At 40.0% G+C, this 16776-nt stretch overlaps 1 protein-coding gene across 3 annotated transcripts in view; it reads left to right on the plus strand.

The window, feature by feature from the left end:
- Nucleotides 1-14263, plus strand: part of CCDC88C (coiled-coil domain containing 88C) — a 102661-nt gene extending 88398 nt beyond the window's left edge. Inside the window, exons 22-31 of one of the 3 annotated variants that reach the window (XM_017813794.1) lie at nucleotides 275-461; nucleotides 695-840; nucleotides 2063-2152; nucleotides 2854-3095; nucleotides 7021-7203; nucleotides 7588-7656; nucleotides 8418-8486; nucleotides 9254-9555; nucleotides 10541-10756; nucleotides 11973-14263. In XM_017813794.1, coding sequence (XP_017669283.1) covers nucleotides 275-461; nucleotides 695-840; nucleotides 2063-2152; nucleotides 2854-3095; nucleotides 7021-7203; nucleotides 7588-7656; nucleotides 8418-8486; nucleotides 9254-9555; nucleotides 10541-10756; nucleotides 11973-12983 — 2515 coding nt within the window. In that variant the 3' untranslated portion in view covers nucleotides 12984-14263. The remainder of the gene's footprint in view (nucleotides 1-274; nucleotides 462-694; nucleotides 841-2062; nucleotides 2153-2853; nucleotides 3096-7020; nucleotides 7204-7587; nucleotides 7657-8417; nucleotides 8487-9253; nucleotides 9556-10540; nucleotides 10757-11972) is intronic. The other 2 variants (XM_017813795.1, XM_017813796.1) reach the window with 2 other exon arrangements.
- Nucleotides 14264-16776: the final 2513 nt, after the last annotated feature.

Here is a 16776-nt window from a genome sequence, read left to right on the forward strand (position 1 = left end):
ATTTGTGGTGTGTTTCTTACATATTGAGGAAATAGAAGTTTTATGTTTCATGTATTTTCCTTTCAGTTCTTTTGTAGAATTGAAGTTTTTTTATAATGCTATCACTACTTTCTAATAAAAATCTATTATATGCTTAGAATAAAAATGTCCTTAGGAGTTTTTCTTTGGAACTATATTTGATTTAGTGACAGCTGCAAACTGTGGTGTGGTCTTTGAATGTGAGGTCCTTTCTGTGAAGTGTCCTTCACAAACCTGCTGGCTTCTTCATGTTTAGGGTGAATTTCTTGCACAGCCAACTGAAGGCAGAGTATGAAGGGCTGCATTCACACACTAAAGAGCTGAAAACTTCCTTGAATAACTCTCAGCTGGAGCTGAATCGTTGGCAAGCTCGCTACGATGAGCTGAAGGAACAGCACCAGTCCATGGATATCTCTCTGACCAAGCTGGATAACCACTGCGAGGTGAGTAGCTGTAGGTATGCAACTACTACTGCATTCCTATTAGAGAGCTGGCAGTCATTGTGTGATGTTTTTGACATGCTATATATGGAAGGTCAAACTATATTACAACAACCCCATATACTTCGAAGTTAATGGGTTTTTATCCTAGGTTGCCATGCTATTGTGTTAGCTTGATTATGGTGCACTCCAGGGAAGCCAGACCAGAGGAGAGATTAATTTGTCTTGTTTAATAGCTGCTGTCACGTCTAAAGGGAAATCTGGAAGAAGAAAACCATCATCTTCTGAGTCAGATTCAGATGCTGAGCCAGCAGAATCAGATGTTACTGGAGCAGACCATGGAGAGCAAGGAGCAGTATCATGAAGAACAGAAACAGTACATGTAAGAAAAAAGAGATTTGAATTGTGAAACCTAAAAAAGACCATCTAGGCAAACATAGAATACAAATCATCTATCAGGAGTAGAAGGACAGGAAGCAGAACGATAGGTCTACTTGATATATGGCTGGAAGAGGGAATGTTTAAGTAGGAGATATATGTAATGGGAGAATGCACAAAATTTCTTCACATTGCCTTCCTGCAAAGGAATGCTCAGGAGACAGCTGGGCAAGCACAGACAGCTCTTTTCAAATAATGTAGATCAACCTATGTGGAAAATTTAGTTATAAAAGATGTAATGCTAAACTCAGTGGTACTTCTCAAAGAGTGGTTTTGGAAAGCTTGGAAAGAGTTTGAAAAACAGCTGAGTTGCTACAAAAATTTAGTCTTATGAGAGTCATTTTATATTTAAGTTTGTGAATAATAGCAAATATTCATACTCCTCTAGTTTTTGTCATTTGCATTTTAAGAAATACCTGCTTTGATGTTGTTTTTAGGGATGCATGTATGCACATACATTGCTGCATCCTTCATGCACAGGGTGACACATTTAAGTGAGATACCCTGCTTAAAGATACTGTACATTTACAAAGAATCCTATTCTCGCTGCAAGTGAATTTCTGTTATTGGTATGAAAGAAGGAAGAAAAGTGTTGTTAATCCTAAGAATTTTAGTTTCAGCACATCAGGATGATGTAGGAGTTCCTGAGTTGAGTTTTGTATCAGTACTGGCTTATATGGCTGAAATTTTAGAAATTATTTGCTGAAATTGGCTGAATGTGGTTCAGATGTTGTATTCTAACATATTTATCCCGGTGTCTGACAGTTCTGTGATGGAGGTACATTTGGCCTACTACCTGAATGAAAATAAGATTTGCCACCTTCCACTGTGTAGGTTAATAAAATAAATAATGAGTGAAAAATATAGTTAATCTTAACATCCCCCAAACAAACTCTGACTGAGGTATTAGTGAGTAACCTAGCACCACCATCTACTGTTCTTTCACGTTTCGTGCTTATTGCACAAAAATCATCCATCAGCAGATTTGGTAGGCTTTTGCATTTGCACTTTCTAAAGAGATTGTGAATGAGCTCAGGAGGATTCTGAAGGTTTGGGATAGGAAGATATTTCAGTCTCTTTCCTCTCTTGGTGTCTCTTGGTCTTCAGTTTTTTGATTATGCTTAATTTCATACAGTTGATTCAGAATATGCTTTTCCCCCTCACAGTGATAAATTGAATGCCTTAAGGAGACACAAGGAAAAACTTGAAGAGAAGATAATGGATCAGTACAAGTTCTATGATCCTGCTCCAAAAAAGTAAGTCCCACGTGGGTTCAGTTCTGCTGTAGTACAGATTTGTGAGAGCAAGAAAGGGCTTTCTTTAACTGGGGATAATAGAAACATTATCTAAATAAGGGCAATCTTCACTCTAACTCAGCAAGCTATTCTCTGAAGCAGCAGATTATGTTAATGTAGAGCACAGGACCTCATGTGGGGCCCTCTGTACTAATACAGCAATCTGAAACAATATTAATTGTGAAAAAGCAATCTTTTGGTGAGAAAGGACTTAAAAAATTATATTAAAAACATCATAAAAGAGCCAAGATAATTCCACTATACATAGTTCTGACTGATAGCCTTAGCAAAGAGAGGGATTCGGCTTTAAAGCAATTTCGATTTCTTTCCTCCTCAGTCTGTTCCTGTAGTAGAGCTTTCTGCACTGTTAAAATGTCTCATGTGGGTCCATATGTGTAGTTTAGAATTCTAGCAGAGGGAACAGTTGTCTTTCTCACATTTCTCATGCCAGAGAAATATTTCTGTAAAGTAATTTTGACTTCAGGGGAGAAATGGATCTCCAAGCTCTGTGAAATTTGTGCTGCATTTTTTTTAGCCAATTCATGACAGTAAACAAATAAGAATGTAGGATGGCTTGGTGTTTTTAGCACAGCTGTAAACTTCTTTGGGGAGTATTTCTTGCAGAGTTTTCTGAATTCCATTCACAAAACCTGCTTTATCAGGAAAAACCACTGGATTGGAGCCAGAGCCTTAGTCAAACTAATCAAGCCAAAGAAGGAGACTACAAGGGAGCGGTTGAAACCAGCAGCAGAAAGCCCCACATGGCATTCTGAATCCCCAGAGATGGTAAACTCTCCATCTGCCTCCCAGAAACTGAAACATCAACACGAGTCTCAGGATAATACCTCTCAAGGGTCAAACCCTATGGAAGAGAGAGAGAGCCCTGGGGGTTCTTCAAACAAAGGTAAGGAATGCCCAGCCTAAAATCAGGAGCTGAAAAATATTTTTAAAAGATGTAATATATAGGATATGTTAATATTCAATCATATTATATTTTCAAGGGGGGGAGTGGTGTTTGGCTTTTTATTTGTTTTGTTTTGTTGGCTTTTTTAGTGAAATAAAAGTATTAGTAAGCAAAAAAACCTAAACTAAAAATTGGAGTAAAATCTAGAAGGTAGGGGGTTGGTTTTTAACTTGATTTCTTCCTTTATCTCATACTTCTTCCTTCAACTTCAGTATGAAGTTTCTTGGTTTGCCCAAATGTATTGCATGTTACTGAATAAGTTGGTTGAAATATCTCATTTAGCAGGGTTTTGCAGCAAAGCAGTTTTCAGTTTAAAGCTGTATGGTAAAGTAGTGTGTGGTTCAGGAGCAGAGGCTGCTTTTTCAACGGGCACGGTCTGGCTGACAGCCACTGCCAGCAGGTGGTGCACATGCAAAACAAATAATGTGGCAAATACCAATTTAGCGTAACCTGGTTATTTTGGAGGACTTTGCCATGTTTTGACTTCGAATCAAACTAGGAATTAGTTAATGTAAAATGATGAAATGATTTTTTGTTTTTTGAACACTGGGACAAATGTAAGGAAGATGGAATGATTACTTTTTCTGTTTAGTTAGTTTATACAGTAAATCAGGTGTTCCTAATAATGGGAAAATTAAACGAAAGCTCCTCAAAATAAATACTCTGTCATCCTTATTAAAGGTAATATATATCCCAAGCTTTGTTTATTCTACTGAGAGCATTGCTGTCAGCTTCTATATATATATAGATCATTGTTCTCCAGGAATACTTTTCAAGAGGCAATTTTGAAATTAATACTTGAATAATAATTCCTGTCTTCCCACTGAGGAGTGTGGGAAACAGAAGGGGAGCAGCTGAAAAAAGTGGAATTCTTGCTATAAACTACTGCAAATATCTGTCTGTCTGAAGTTTTTGTTTTGATTGGGTTTTATATTTCTCTCTCCCCATTCTAATACTTCAAGGTCATTTATTCATTTAAAATAAAAACACATGTCTCAGATCATCCATGTGATTTTAGATGTTGAGGGTTTAATATGCATCTGGATTTCAGCATGGGATTTGGGCTTGGGTTTCCACAGAACTAGACCCTTGTGGAGTGCCAGAGATAACAGAAAGTCTCTGTGGCTTCATTTGTTTTGATGTTAAGTGAAACACACTTACGTGGAGTTCAGGAGCCATCAGTATTAAAGCCTAGAAGACATCTAGGACATTTGAGTATGTTATCACTGATTTTATATTATTAAGTAAAAACATTTTGGGTGATCTAACAGTAATTTCGTAAAGGACTTGCTTATATTTTATGTGTATGTGTTAATCTATGCATTAATCTGAGTCAGATTAGCTATGATTAACTATACGTTCATCAGTCCTCCAATATAGGTGTTAGTCATTGTTTAGCCTTTTTGTTTTTACTGGTTGTGTAGTCTTTGATTTGTGTTAAGATGCTAAGTTTTATTTACAATGCTTTTATTTTACCTTTTTTCTTCTTCTTTTTGGGATACCTGGGTGATAACAATTTAGCTGCACTGCGCAAAAAGATTGCCTTTTTGAGAAGCAAAAGCAAGGATAAAGAAAAGTCTCCTAAGTCTCCATCGAATCATCAGTCTTTCTCTAATCGGCTCCGGTTCTGGTCTTCTTCCGACATCCCATCCTCTCCTAATGAACCTCTTTCTTTCCCGGAATTGGGAGTTTTCTAACACCTTCTCTTTAGCATTTATCTTCATTTGTTTCTCACAAATATTAAAAAAAAAAAAAAAAAAAAAAAACCACAAAAAAATCCCACACACCTTAAAAGAACACGCACACTGATAGAAACACTCAGCATGTCTTTACAATGCTCTAAATACAAGCAAAGATTAGTGAACATGGACTTAAATTTTCCTGTAGAAGATGAATCACTATTGCACACTGTGGATCATTTCTTCAATGCAGCACACTTTTAGGGGACCTCATGGCATACAGTTTGCGTATGTATATTGGCTGTGGTGCATGTTGTAAGTAAGTGAAGTTGCTGTTCGCTTCGATATTTTCTTGCAGTCACATATTTGCATTGTGTCCAGTTGAAGTGTTGAACTGATTTGCTTTTGCTATGCTTTCTACAATGTTGTAGTCCTACTAAAATACAAATACAGTCTCAAATCCTAAAGACTTTTCCAGTATTCTGTGCCACTAAATGATTACAAAAGGTAGGATTTTTAACATCTTTGTCTGCTTTTAAATAATCTAACTTTGGATACAGAATGGAAACTACTGGAAAAATTATTCTCAGCCAACTGTCTTGATGTTTGCATTCAAACCTGATATTTAGTAAGGTTTTACACTTCCAACTATGAAAATTCATCTTGAATTGAGATGAAGTTTCAGTTTCTGCTGCTTCAGTTTCAACAGATTTTTTTGGAAGGAGAAACTAAATTTGTTCTCTTAAGACAGGGAATAACCTTCATCTTTGATCCATTGCCCAGAATTCTTGTTGCCTCACAGTCATGACCTAGTGGCTTCTGAAATGAGTGTGCAGGTCTAGTCCCCACTCTGTTAGAGAATCATCTGCAGCATGGGCAGTATACTACAGCAGAGAGGCCTAAAGATCTCATCCCCCTTCTCATTCTGAGGATTGTCCCTCAGTGGCACAACCAGGGACTCTGGCGGAACAGCCTGTTGCCGCCCATTTTGGAATTTGTTCAGAATGTATGTTTCTTGGGCAATTAATATTTTTGGCATCTATGGAAGGTGTTAAGTGCATCTACAAAGTCCATTGGAAGTACAGATTTGCATGCCAAGCTTTAGCCAATAATTGCCCCTCCAGGCACAGCATAAACTTCAGTTCTGAGAGCAAGTGCTGGCCCTGTGCTATTGAGTCCACACAAACTGTGGGAGAAAACATTGTTCTTGAAGTCAGCTTCCAGGAGCCATCTAAGATGACAGTAGCTTGATCCATTTCTCTAATACAACTTTACAGCTGCTCTGTGCTTTGAACTGTGTCCATTGTCCCGCAAGCTGTTTATTTTGACTGCTGCACTCTGCTGTGTTTTCAGCATTTAGTTTCTATTACTTAATCAAGTATTCCATAGAAATGTATAAAATGCTACAATCTTGCATCTTATTAAGTGTGTTTTCTGTAGTAAATTCTTCAAATTTTGTTCTATGTGTGCCTTAAAGTATTACATTCACATTGCAATAAATGAATTAATTTACCATATCAGTAGAAAAGAATTTTTCAGCTTTCTGAATCTAAGTAGTATTCTAGCAGACAGTTTTTGTTGTTCTCCTGCTAAGATCCCAGGAACTCCACTTAAAAATCATTGCACCAGAACATCATAAGAGCAGCAGAGTTTTAACCTTGTAAAGACTGAACTCTTATCCACAGCAAAGATCTAAACCTGAAAGCAGTTAACTTAGTGTGTGGATCATGCTAGATAATTTCCAAATCAGCATTATTTTTCTTTGAGTAAGAGTGTGACTACTGTCACTCCTTCCTTATTCTATTTTATTACTGAAGTGCTTATAAAATGTTCCTACAAGGAATAATGTTATGGGAATTTCACACCTCACTTATCTTTTCTGGATTCATGTCTTTGCTCCTTTTCTTCCTCCTTTCACGGTAATTGTTGCATGTATAATATCAACCCTCCCACCAGCACTAAGCAGCCCTTGTCACTCCCACACTTTACAGAGAGCACACATGACTGACAAGCTGGTGGCAGAAATTTCCTATCCACTACTGAACTGTTTATGGAAAAGCTTGCAAAACTGTCGCCTATGTTGTGCAGTTTCTTTGTGCCTGCTTGTCGTGTTTGTATAGGCAGATAAATAAAAATCCTCTAGTGCTACTTTTTTTCATTGAATCATTTACCTCTTTCCCCATCAGTGCTAATGGACCTAAAGCAAAAAAGGAATTCCCATCACGGAGGCAGCAATGATAATGTTGAAATCTCAGCAGACTCTGCGGCAAAACCCTGCTGTGTGGAAATGGGTTCCAGAACTTACTCAGCCTCAGCTATTCACCTGCACACTTCCACCCCCATCTCCAGGCTCCAGAGCAGACCAAAAGGTGTGTGGTGCATTTGATACACCAGCTTTTAGTACCAGTCAGGCATTTCATAGTTCCTACAAGGCTACTAGTGGCATTCAAGTACAAAACCAAAGCACTAGTATTTTTACTCCTACTTTATCTTCTTAATGGTTTAATTGATCAGATACAGTCAGTATCTGACAGATCCTCAGTCTTGTAATGTCACCAGCTTGACAGACCACATTTGAACATCAGTGCTTCTGTGGTTCCCTGCCCAGTGGATAGAAGGTGGCTGCTCTTCCAGTGTTGGGTCTGTAAAACCTGTTAACCACCTCAGTCTTCTACGCTGCTAGAATACATTGAAGACTGACCTGAAGGATTAACTTTTCTGTGTTCAATATTACCTTTTATCTTCCTTTCCAGGCTATAATTCAGAAGATAATCTATGTGAACAGTCCCCTGAGGTGGAGTTGGCAAGCACCAGACAGCATGGTAAGCTTATAGCATATATGAGTGATCTAAACGTCTACATTAAGACTTGTTTCATTGCATCCACGTGAACTGTCCTAGAATATTTTAAATTAGCATAATAAAAGGGGATGTAGCAATGCAGCACCATTTTGGGAATGTGAATCTAAGTATTTCTGGTTTTCTGTTGAGGAGCTTTTAATGGCTGTTTTGCCAAAATAAATTTTGAAAATGAATGCTGACATTGAGGCAAGTTGCCTTGCCCCAGCAGACTTTTTAATGCATGTCCTACAGATTTGTTGCTGATTTTTCTGGATAGTGTTCAATTCCTTTCTTAAAGGAGTGAACCAGCAATATGAAAAATTTGGGGTGTGGATGCACAGTGGGAACACTGTTGAAACAGCAGCACTGCCTGTTTAGAGATTTGTGGAAGACTTAATTTGCCGGCTGGCTGCCAGCTCCTTCCAAAGAAAACTGAGAAAGAGACAGCAACTTATTGTTGAGCTTTTTCAGTATTTACATTACTTTATAGTTGCTGTAAAAAGAAAACCCAAAACATATTTCTTTGTGCAAAAAATAACTGAGATAAACAAGATGGATGCTAAACAACTTTAAAAATGAAAACAGTTTCTACTCTGTCCAGATTGTGGCATCCTGTAGATATTATGTTGTTAATGGTTTTAGTTGCACAGGTCCTATTTTAGAAGGTAGACTGTAACCAAGTCTTTTAGGGAATCAGAGAAACTTAAGATCTGTTTGTTCTATGCTTGATTTGTGTTTTTCAGTGTCCAGGCCAAGCAGTTTAGAGAGCAGTAGGAATGCTTCCAGCAGTAGTTCACCCCTCAATTTAAAAGGTAAAGCTTTTACAGCTGAGTTGTGACAAACAGGAAGTGAAACTCCATGAAACTGTATGCAAAATGCCATTTTCTTTCCAATTAATTTTGAAGACTGTTGTTTTGAAATTGTAATGATTATGAAATCTGGACATGGTTGTCTTGGGAATCAAAACTGCTGGCAAGAAGTACTTTTCTAAGATTGATTCTGGCAAGGGGTGGCTTTTAAGGCAGAAGTCTAGTTTTGCTTCAGTCTGACTGGCATCAATACTGTGGGAAGTATCAGGCCACTCTTAGACTCTTTACAACAACGGGTTTCTGTGGTTCTTACTCTGTACAACACTTGTGTATGGAATCAGTGTGCTCTGGAGATTTACTTTGCTGAATTTGTGCATCCTTGAAGGATGCCTGGAGACCTGACACTGTGGAGAAATCTGCTCTCTGCTTTCCCACTGTCAGGTGCTGGCTTTCAGATCACACAGCCAAGACTGGGAGATCTCCTAGTGACACAGGGGTTGTAAAGAGGCTGCCAATTCTATCTGTGTTATTCCTTGGAGAAGTAATTGTGTTTGTTTAACATAGAGGCTCAAAGTATGTGCTGTAACACGTTTACTAGTCCTGATCTTTCCAAGTTCTGATTGCCTTGAGCTCTGTAGGAGAAGGAAGGTAAAAAATGCCACCCAGTCTGTGTTGAAATAACCCTGAATGATAAAATTTCTACCTCAGTAAGAAATCTACTGAAATGAGGGCAGAGCAGTGTCATTAATGATAGTTATGCTTCTCCTCAGGTTCGTTAGACCATATGCATGGTAGAACTGAGAGCCTCAGCAGTGAAGATATGGTGCCAAGCAGAGAAGCACCAGCCTTGCTCCGAGACACCTATCCCCTTCACTCTGCTTCTACCGTCTTAAGCCCCAGCAGCAGGCAAGAGTCCTCCTCTCACCGGAATGGTTTCATCTCTTATGATAAATCTCAGAAGAGTAACCCATCTCAGTCTTACCCAGGCAGGCAACGCGCTGCCTCACCTGGCAGTGAGATGGTAACTTTGGAAGAGTTCTTGGAAGAGAGCAACAGGCTGTCTCCACCAAGTGTAAGTAAAGAGAGCTAGATGGCTCATTCCACATGTCAAAAAACTGTTCAAAGCTGATTCAGGAGGATGAGGCCATAGGGAAACAAGGAAAGACAAGATGATCCTTGTTCATATGTGTGAGTACTGTTGAATCTTGCAAGATGAATGAACAGTTGCAATAACCCAGGCAAGATTAACTTTCACATAGCACTCTGCTCACTTATTTTGATGTATCACCTATGACAAGTCAGGCAGATAATTCACTGCAAGTGCTATGTATCGGACTGCTGGGACTTTTTACCAGCAAACACATGTGGTCAGGGTTTTGTGTTAAATCATCATCAGTTCTCAGGTCCAGGTAGTTTTATTTATGAACTGGTAAGTTTTCTGTGTAATTTTCAGCTGCTAAACTATGATTAGGAACGAAACCTAAAATAGTTTTCAATTGAAGTGCAAAATATGCAGTTGTTAAAACCATCTCTTAATCTGAAAGTATCGGTGCATATGAGAGAGAATACTTTTGTTGCCAAGGAAGTTCTTTATACTTTCATCATGCTGCACATTTATGTTTTTACTGGCACTGACTGCCCTGTTGGTTCAATGACTGCAGGAATATGTCTGTTATTGAAGTGATCAGAAATGAAATGTTTTCTAGATGGCATTTGTCTTTCACTGCTCAGACATCCTGTACAGTAGTGAGGCAGTGCAGTATTGAACGTGTTAATATCTTAAGAACAATTGGTAGTGTAAGTGAACAGATGTTTCTGTTTCATGAATGCCTTGGTAAAAGTGTTGAAATCAGCAGAGCTGTACTATTTTATGGTACCAGTAAATTTTGGTCCTTGAATTTTCAGAGTAATGTTTAAATATACCTCCTACTCCCTCATTATCCTGAGTACAATTTGTAGCTTATAGAGATGTGTAAAATTATTATTTTTGTATGTGTCTGTAACTACCTGACCATGTTTCCATTTTCATTCTTTCTGTCATCCTTGTTCCTTTTCAGCATCGGCGCAGTTTAAATGAGAGTGAAATGATTTCATTGCACCAATTTCTGTTAGAAGCTGATGCGCTGTATCCCTCTTGCTACTCCCTATGTCCTTCCATTCCTCAGGAACATTCACAGTCACTTGAATCGCTCCTCGGTCATTCATGTCCCGACAGCGTGAGGCACAGGACAGGCAGGGGGAATAGGAGATCTGCTTCACTATATATCCCCAGGGTATCCATTGTTCTTGTTATGAAGGCAACAGCTCCAACTTACTACAGCTTTTGCTAGCATATTAATACCTATAGAAGCATTCTGTAACTCTTAGTTGATAAAGGCTGCCAGATCACTTGCATTAATTGCTCATAAAGTATTTCCAGTGCTTGTTCATACACGTGCGTGTTTTTGGAGGACTAGTCATTCTGCAATGTTAATATGTGTAACAGCTGTTTAAATTGAAGTTAAAAATAACCCTCACGCTTTAACACTTAGTTGAGCATAGAAATCTTCACGCTGTACTATTACCACTGCTGGTGTTTGCTTCTGCAAAACAAGTTATTTGACTGGAAGAAATATTTGGCACACTAGTAAAGTGAATATATTAAGCTTTAACATACTTCCTAGAGAAACAAAGTAAATTTCATGAGCTTGTTCAGCATGTTTTTTGTGAAAACAGCATGGCCCTCAACTATTCTGAGCATACCTTGTACTAATAATCCAAAGGCAGCGGATCAGACATCACTGGTTTTGGATTGCATGGACCATCCCCGTGAAATATTCATTGTATGGATTTTTTTACTGCCAGATTAATTGTCAGACTTGAAATTTAAAAAGTTCATTGTAGGCAAACAATCATATCCCCATTTTTGTAAAGATTTTTTGTACATTTTATTATATTGTACACACAGCTTTTAGCATATATAGTATATTGGCTAGGAGAGGTGAGGGGAATCAATGGAGAAGGAATGAAACTTTCTTGTAATGCTAGCACATCTCCCCAGGGTATGGTCTCCTGTTATCTTCCTGAAGTTATGGTAGAGAGTTATCCAGATGAACTGTATTCTGGAAGATGGCAGACATCATTGATATCTGCTGATACCAATGCTGATGTCATTAATATGATATTGATGTTACAGTGACAGTGGCTGATGTAAAAGCAAAAGAGCTGCTGTCCAGCTTGCAAGTGAAACAAAACTTTCCAAAATTATGACAATTAACCTGGCAAACAAGGATGTCATGATCTCATTATGATGAGCACGTTATTCCTTGATTTGGATTTATACCCATTTTAAACATTTATTTCTTCTGTTCCCCACTTTAAATATAAAATCTATGGTTGTATTTGGTTTGAATTAAGTGGGAAGGAAGATGATGTGAACACGAAGTCCTGTGTGATTCTTTAAACAAAAAGTGTTGTCATTAATGTGATGTACATATTTTCTCACACCAGGACACCTCCAGTAACAGAGATGACTTGCTCAGCGATTATTTTCGGAAAGCAAATGAGCCTTCAGCTACTGGGAACTTGCTGGTTCAGCCATCCAGAAAGGAGGCTGCTAAGATGCCCACTAGTCTTGTTGCTCCAACCATGAAGATGACTATTGTCAATGAAGAAGGAAGAACACCTAAACCTGGAAATTACTTGAAGCCAAATCTTAGACAAGTGGAACCCCCTCTGGCAAACTCCCAGGGGGGGTCCCTTAAGCTTCCTCACACACCACAGCACCAGCCCAGCAGCGGGATGCGGCAGATGGCACAGCCTCAGCAGCCTGGAACCACGAGCAAGAGGAGCACGTCCCTGAGCAGGGCATTCAGCTTAGCCTCTGCAGACCTCCTCAGAGCCACCGGCCCAGAGACCTACAGGCAGGAGAGCGCTCAGAAATCAGCAGAGCTGCATGGGGGCAAGGATGTTGTCAGTCAGAGCACCAGGGCTTCTGTGCCAACGAGCTCCCAGGCAATCTTAAGAGAGAGGCCACAGTCCGCAAAGGTGGCAGGTTCCTTGCAAGGTGTCGATTCCCGCTGTCGGCAGCTGGACGCGAGGCGCCTTTCCCTGGCCCCACCGAAAGATGAGAGGCCACTCTCCTTCTCTCAGTTCTCTGCCTCGCCCACTGCATCCACCAGCAGTCTGAATGCCCAGCAACCAGAGCATGTGAACCCTGGGCAGCACTACTCATCTGCATCGCACACTCTTTCAAAAGTCAAACCCAAGCCAGCCCCTCGTACTGAGGAGGTGGCCACAGGGGCCCCTGGCAGAGCTGTTTCCAGCAGCACTGAGGGAAATGCTTCCTTAGGGCATGGTCAGGGTGATGCCCTACTTACTAAGTGCCAGGGTAAACTGCAAGAAAGCAGCACTGAAGCTGTAGAGGAGCCTGTGAGAGGAAGCAGCTCCAACAGCACTCCCGGATCTCCTGACCCCCAGGGGGATCAGCAGACAGTTTGGTATGAGTATGGCTGTGTGTAACCCACAGATGCAGCTTTAGTATGTGTGTTTGCTATGGCTGTCCAGGTAACATTTATCTAGACACTGTCAGGTCTTAAAAGGCATCACCTGCATGCTGCTCTGAGGGTTCTCTGGGTGCCCTTTCCTAGTTAGACAAAGTATGATTAAGAGAAGCAAGGAGCAAAACCCCAGCCCTTTTTCTGACACGGTTGTGCCTAAAACAAAGTGGAATTCTGTCCTAATCTCACAGGAGACTTGTCACCTGATTCTCACAGGTGCTGAGCATTCCCCACTCCAGAGAAGCTTACCAGGGTCCTCTGTCATTGCTGCACCGTGCACCCTTTTTGCCTGCATTAAAGAAAAATTTCACAGGTTGTATGTGTGCTAAACCCAACCTCACCATTAGTAAATAATTTAACCATTCTGGAAAGGTCATATAAAAGCCAAACTTCTCCCCCAAAACCAGAACTAAGTGCTTGGCTTAAGCACTGTAAAGATAAAGTTGAAGAGCAAAAGTCTGTGGCTTTAGCCATGGATCTGGTAAAATCAATTCTTTTTGCCACAGCAACATGCTATAGAGGTATTGTGTTGACCTCAAGGGTCACATCTCAACCTTCCCCTCTGAGACTGTACAAACACAGAGGCCAGCCTAATGACCCCATTGCCTTCACTATAGCTGCAGCTCAGTGGATCCTTGACTCTGCAAGCAGAGTGGTGCTGCCTTTTGAAACTTGTTATACCTTTTATACAAACACTGGAACTAATGCAGCCTTTCAGGGGAGGTGCCATTTCCATTGCAAAGGTGGCATCTCGTGTACAAAGGTGTCTTGTAAGTATGTATATAAGAAGCTCAAGTACTGTATAGGAATGCTGTGTAAATTGTGTTATGACATCCTTGTGTGCATGACAGCCCACATCCTAAGTGGGATTTTGTCTCTTAGAAATCCTTGTTTATGTCTCCAAGAACTTTTCTCAGTATAGAAAGCAAAATAATTTTGTATACATGTGAAAGAAATATACTTCTAAAAATCTATTTATGTGCAAAAAGTTCCTTGTATGTTTCTGTCCGGAGTGTCATCAGCTGCTTATTGTATATATGATCAAATGTGTATCTTTAATTCCATGTTTGTAAAGCTGTTTTTCTTGCAATAGACTAAATCCTTTAAAAAATACTTGTTTTGCTGGTTCTGATTTAATTTAGTAAAAGCTAAAACTGATTCATTTGATGATGTTTTTGTTATCTAATATGTAGTGATCCCATTCTGGAAACTACAAAATTGTTTATAATAAAGCTCAAATAAAATAGATTGATGTTGTACTTTTTTTCCTTGGAAAAATAAAAAAAAAACCACAAAAGTGTGATTCATGGTGCTGGATGGACATCTGTCTGCAATAGCTCTTTGTAAGCCTCAGTATTGATTTGCATCTCTGTGTGGCAGAGTTGCATTCATTTTTATAATGTTGCCATGGAAAGTGCATCAGAAATCTTTTCATTTAATTGTGACCTCTTTACTGAAGACTTTAGGAGGATTGATTATGCAAATTAAATGACTTCCAGGTCACTGTAGAATAAGACCATTAAATTTTTATGTTTCTTTGACCACTTCAGGCAAGGCCAAACATACTGTCAATTTTGACCAAGCTTGTATTTTGTACAATCTTTTTTGTGCTTAACTCTCGGGATGCCCTATGAAAGTGAGAAATTATTCATCTTTCAACATAAAGAGAATGGCAAAAGGCACTTTCTGCCTTCTGTGCTGTCTTAATTGTAAACCATAGTTTTGCAACAAATTTAAAATTATGTGCTATATGGCAATTTTAGAACACGCCGAGTGATTTTGGTAAACTGAAATTCTTCTTACAGAAATTCGCTCTCAAAATGGATTCTTGGCTAGACCACTAAAGGTTTAAGACTGGTATTTCTCCTTTGTTTCAGCTCCCTTTTGGAGGGCATGTGCAGGCTGGACTGCTGAGGAAGCGATCTGTGAGTTAGTTACTGTAGATCTGCTTTTGCTGTAAATACCTGCCCAGTGACACACCTTAGTTGTCAGTTTACCTTCTCAGTTCTAGTGAGTTTGAATAAAAAGGCAATAAGTACTTACATAGTACCATTCGGGTATGGGAGGATTTTAAATACAGTGGAACAGCTGTTGAAGCTCACAGTGCTGTGGCCCTTAGGCCTTCCTCGGAATGTTAAGGAAAGTTTTGGTGTAGGTGCTTGTCCTGCCATGGCAGGTGCAGTTATTTTACAGTCTGCTCAGTTCACTAATTGTTGTCAACTCTCCTTTGACACACACGGTGGCTCCCGGGCTGGTGTGCTCCCACCATGTGCTGCTCCATCAGGTAAGGAACTGAGGGGGTGGGAGAAGGCCTGCCCACGGCTATGGTGCTGCTACACTTTGTCTTTCTGAGGTTCCTGGAACAGTCATTGGTAGGATAAAACATGTTTTGGTGTGTGAGAGCTCACGCAGAGGAGAAGTCAATTGTGTTTAGAGAGAGAGAATAATCAGCAAATCCTCCTGCCTTTGTGCTGGTGGAGGTGGTGTGAGGCACCAGCTTGTGTGAGGTGGCAGGAGCTGCTGGGAGAGGTTTTCCTGTGGTGGAAAGGGATGTAGCAGAGCTGCCAGACCATTTCTTGATTCCTTCCAAGAAGTGAAGGCGAAGTAGGTGTTCCAATTTGCACAGCTTTGAAGGCTGCTGAGACCCACTGTGCATGGGCAGGCAGCCGGGCTGGGCTGTGGGAAGGCCACAGATCGAGCCTCCATCTGCAGCCGTGCTCCACTGCCTGTGGGACACCAGGGAAGAGGGACCTCTGCAGAAGCCCTGGGCTTCAGCACACTGGCTTTTCCCAGCTCTGCATGGGAAAGAGGATGCTGACATTTCATGACACAGAGGGAAGCTCTCTGAAGGTTGCTAAGCAGTGCTTTGAATGGTTCTAGACTTCAAGTAACACCATTCGGTGATGGGAGTGCCTCAGTTTTTATGTGTGGCTCATTAATTCTCTAGACTGTGTTTTCTATTACAGGATAGATTTTTGAAGGGGATCCCATCCCAAGGAGGCAGCTAATAGGTTTCCAAGAAAGCCAAGGGGATGTGCCTTTGGCAATACCCACACCCTGCACTCTGAAGTCAGTGAAGCTGCTTGACACGAGGAAACAAATTTTGCTTAAAATTGCACGTGCTGCATGATGATGATGATGATGTTGGTTTGAAGTAAAATAAATGGCTGCTGTGGAAATGGCTTCTAGGGAGTTGGTGTGCTCTGTAGTGAGCACACCAAGTCCTTACCAAAAAATACTATCCTTTACAGAGGCACCATGTCATGGAAACCTTTTTCCTGTTACATATTCTTCAGCTGTTCCTCAAACCTGGGACTTGATTGTGAAGTGAACAGACCTTTTCTGATTCCAGATAACTGAGAAGAATTGAAAAATAGAATTTACTTTTTTTTCTGTAATGAGGGAAGTTCTAAGTGCTAAGGATGTTGTAAAAATAGCTACTGCTTAGCTTAGAAAAATGGTGCATCAGGAAACAGCATGTGGTTGGAAATTATTTCTGATTGTTCAGATGTTTGGAAGCATGTTATTTCAGCCACAGGTAAATGACTTTAATACAGAACATGGCATAAATCCTCCAGAAATCATTAGTTCATGGGAAAGGATTACAAACTGGACGTTGAACTGATGTGAAGATATCAACACAATTTCATTTTTTTTTCTCATTAAACATGAACCCAGCTGTTCTGAGAGCATTTGAATTCTGGTTTTTCATTTTTAGATGAAAGGGGGCTGGGGGGTGGAATCAGTAATAAATT

Source organism: Lepidothrix coronata, unplaced genomic scaffold (genome assembly GCF_001604755.1).
Source record: "Lepidothrix coronata isolate B3197 unplaced genomic scaffold, Lepidothrix_coronata-1.0 Scaffold43, whole genome shotgun sequence".
Lineage (NCBI taxonomy): Eukaryota > Metazoa > Chordata > Aves > Passeriformes > Pipridae > Lepidothrix > Lepidothrix coronata.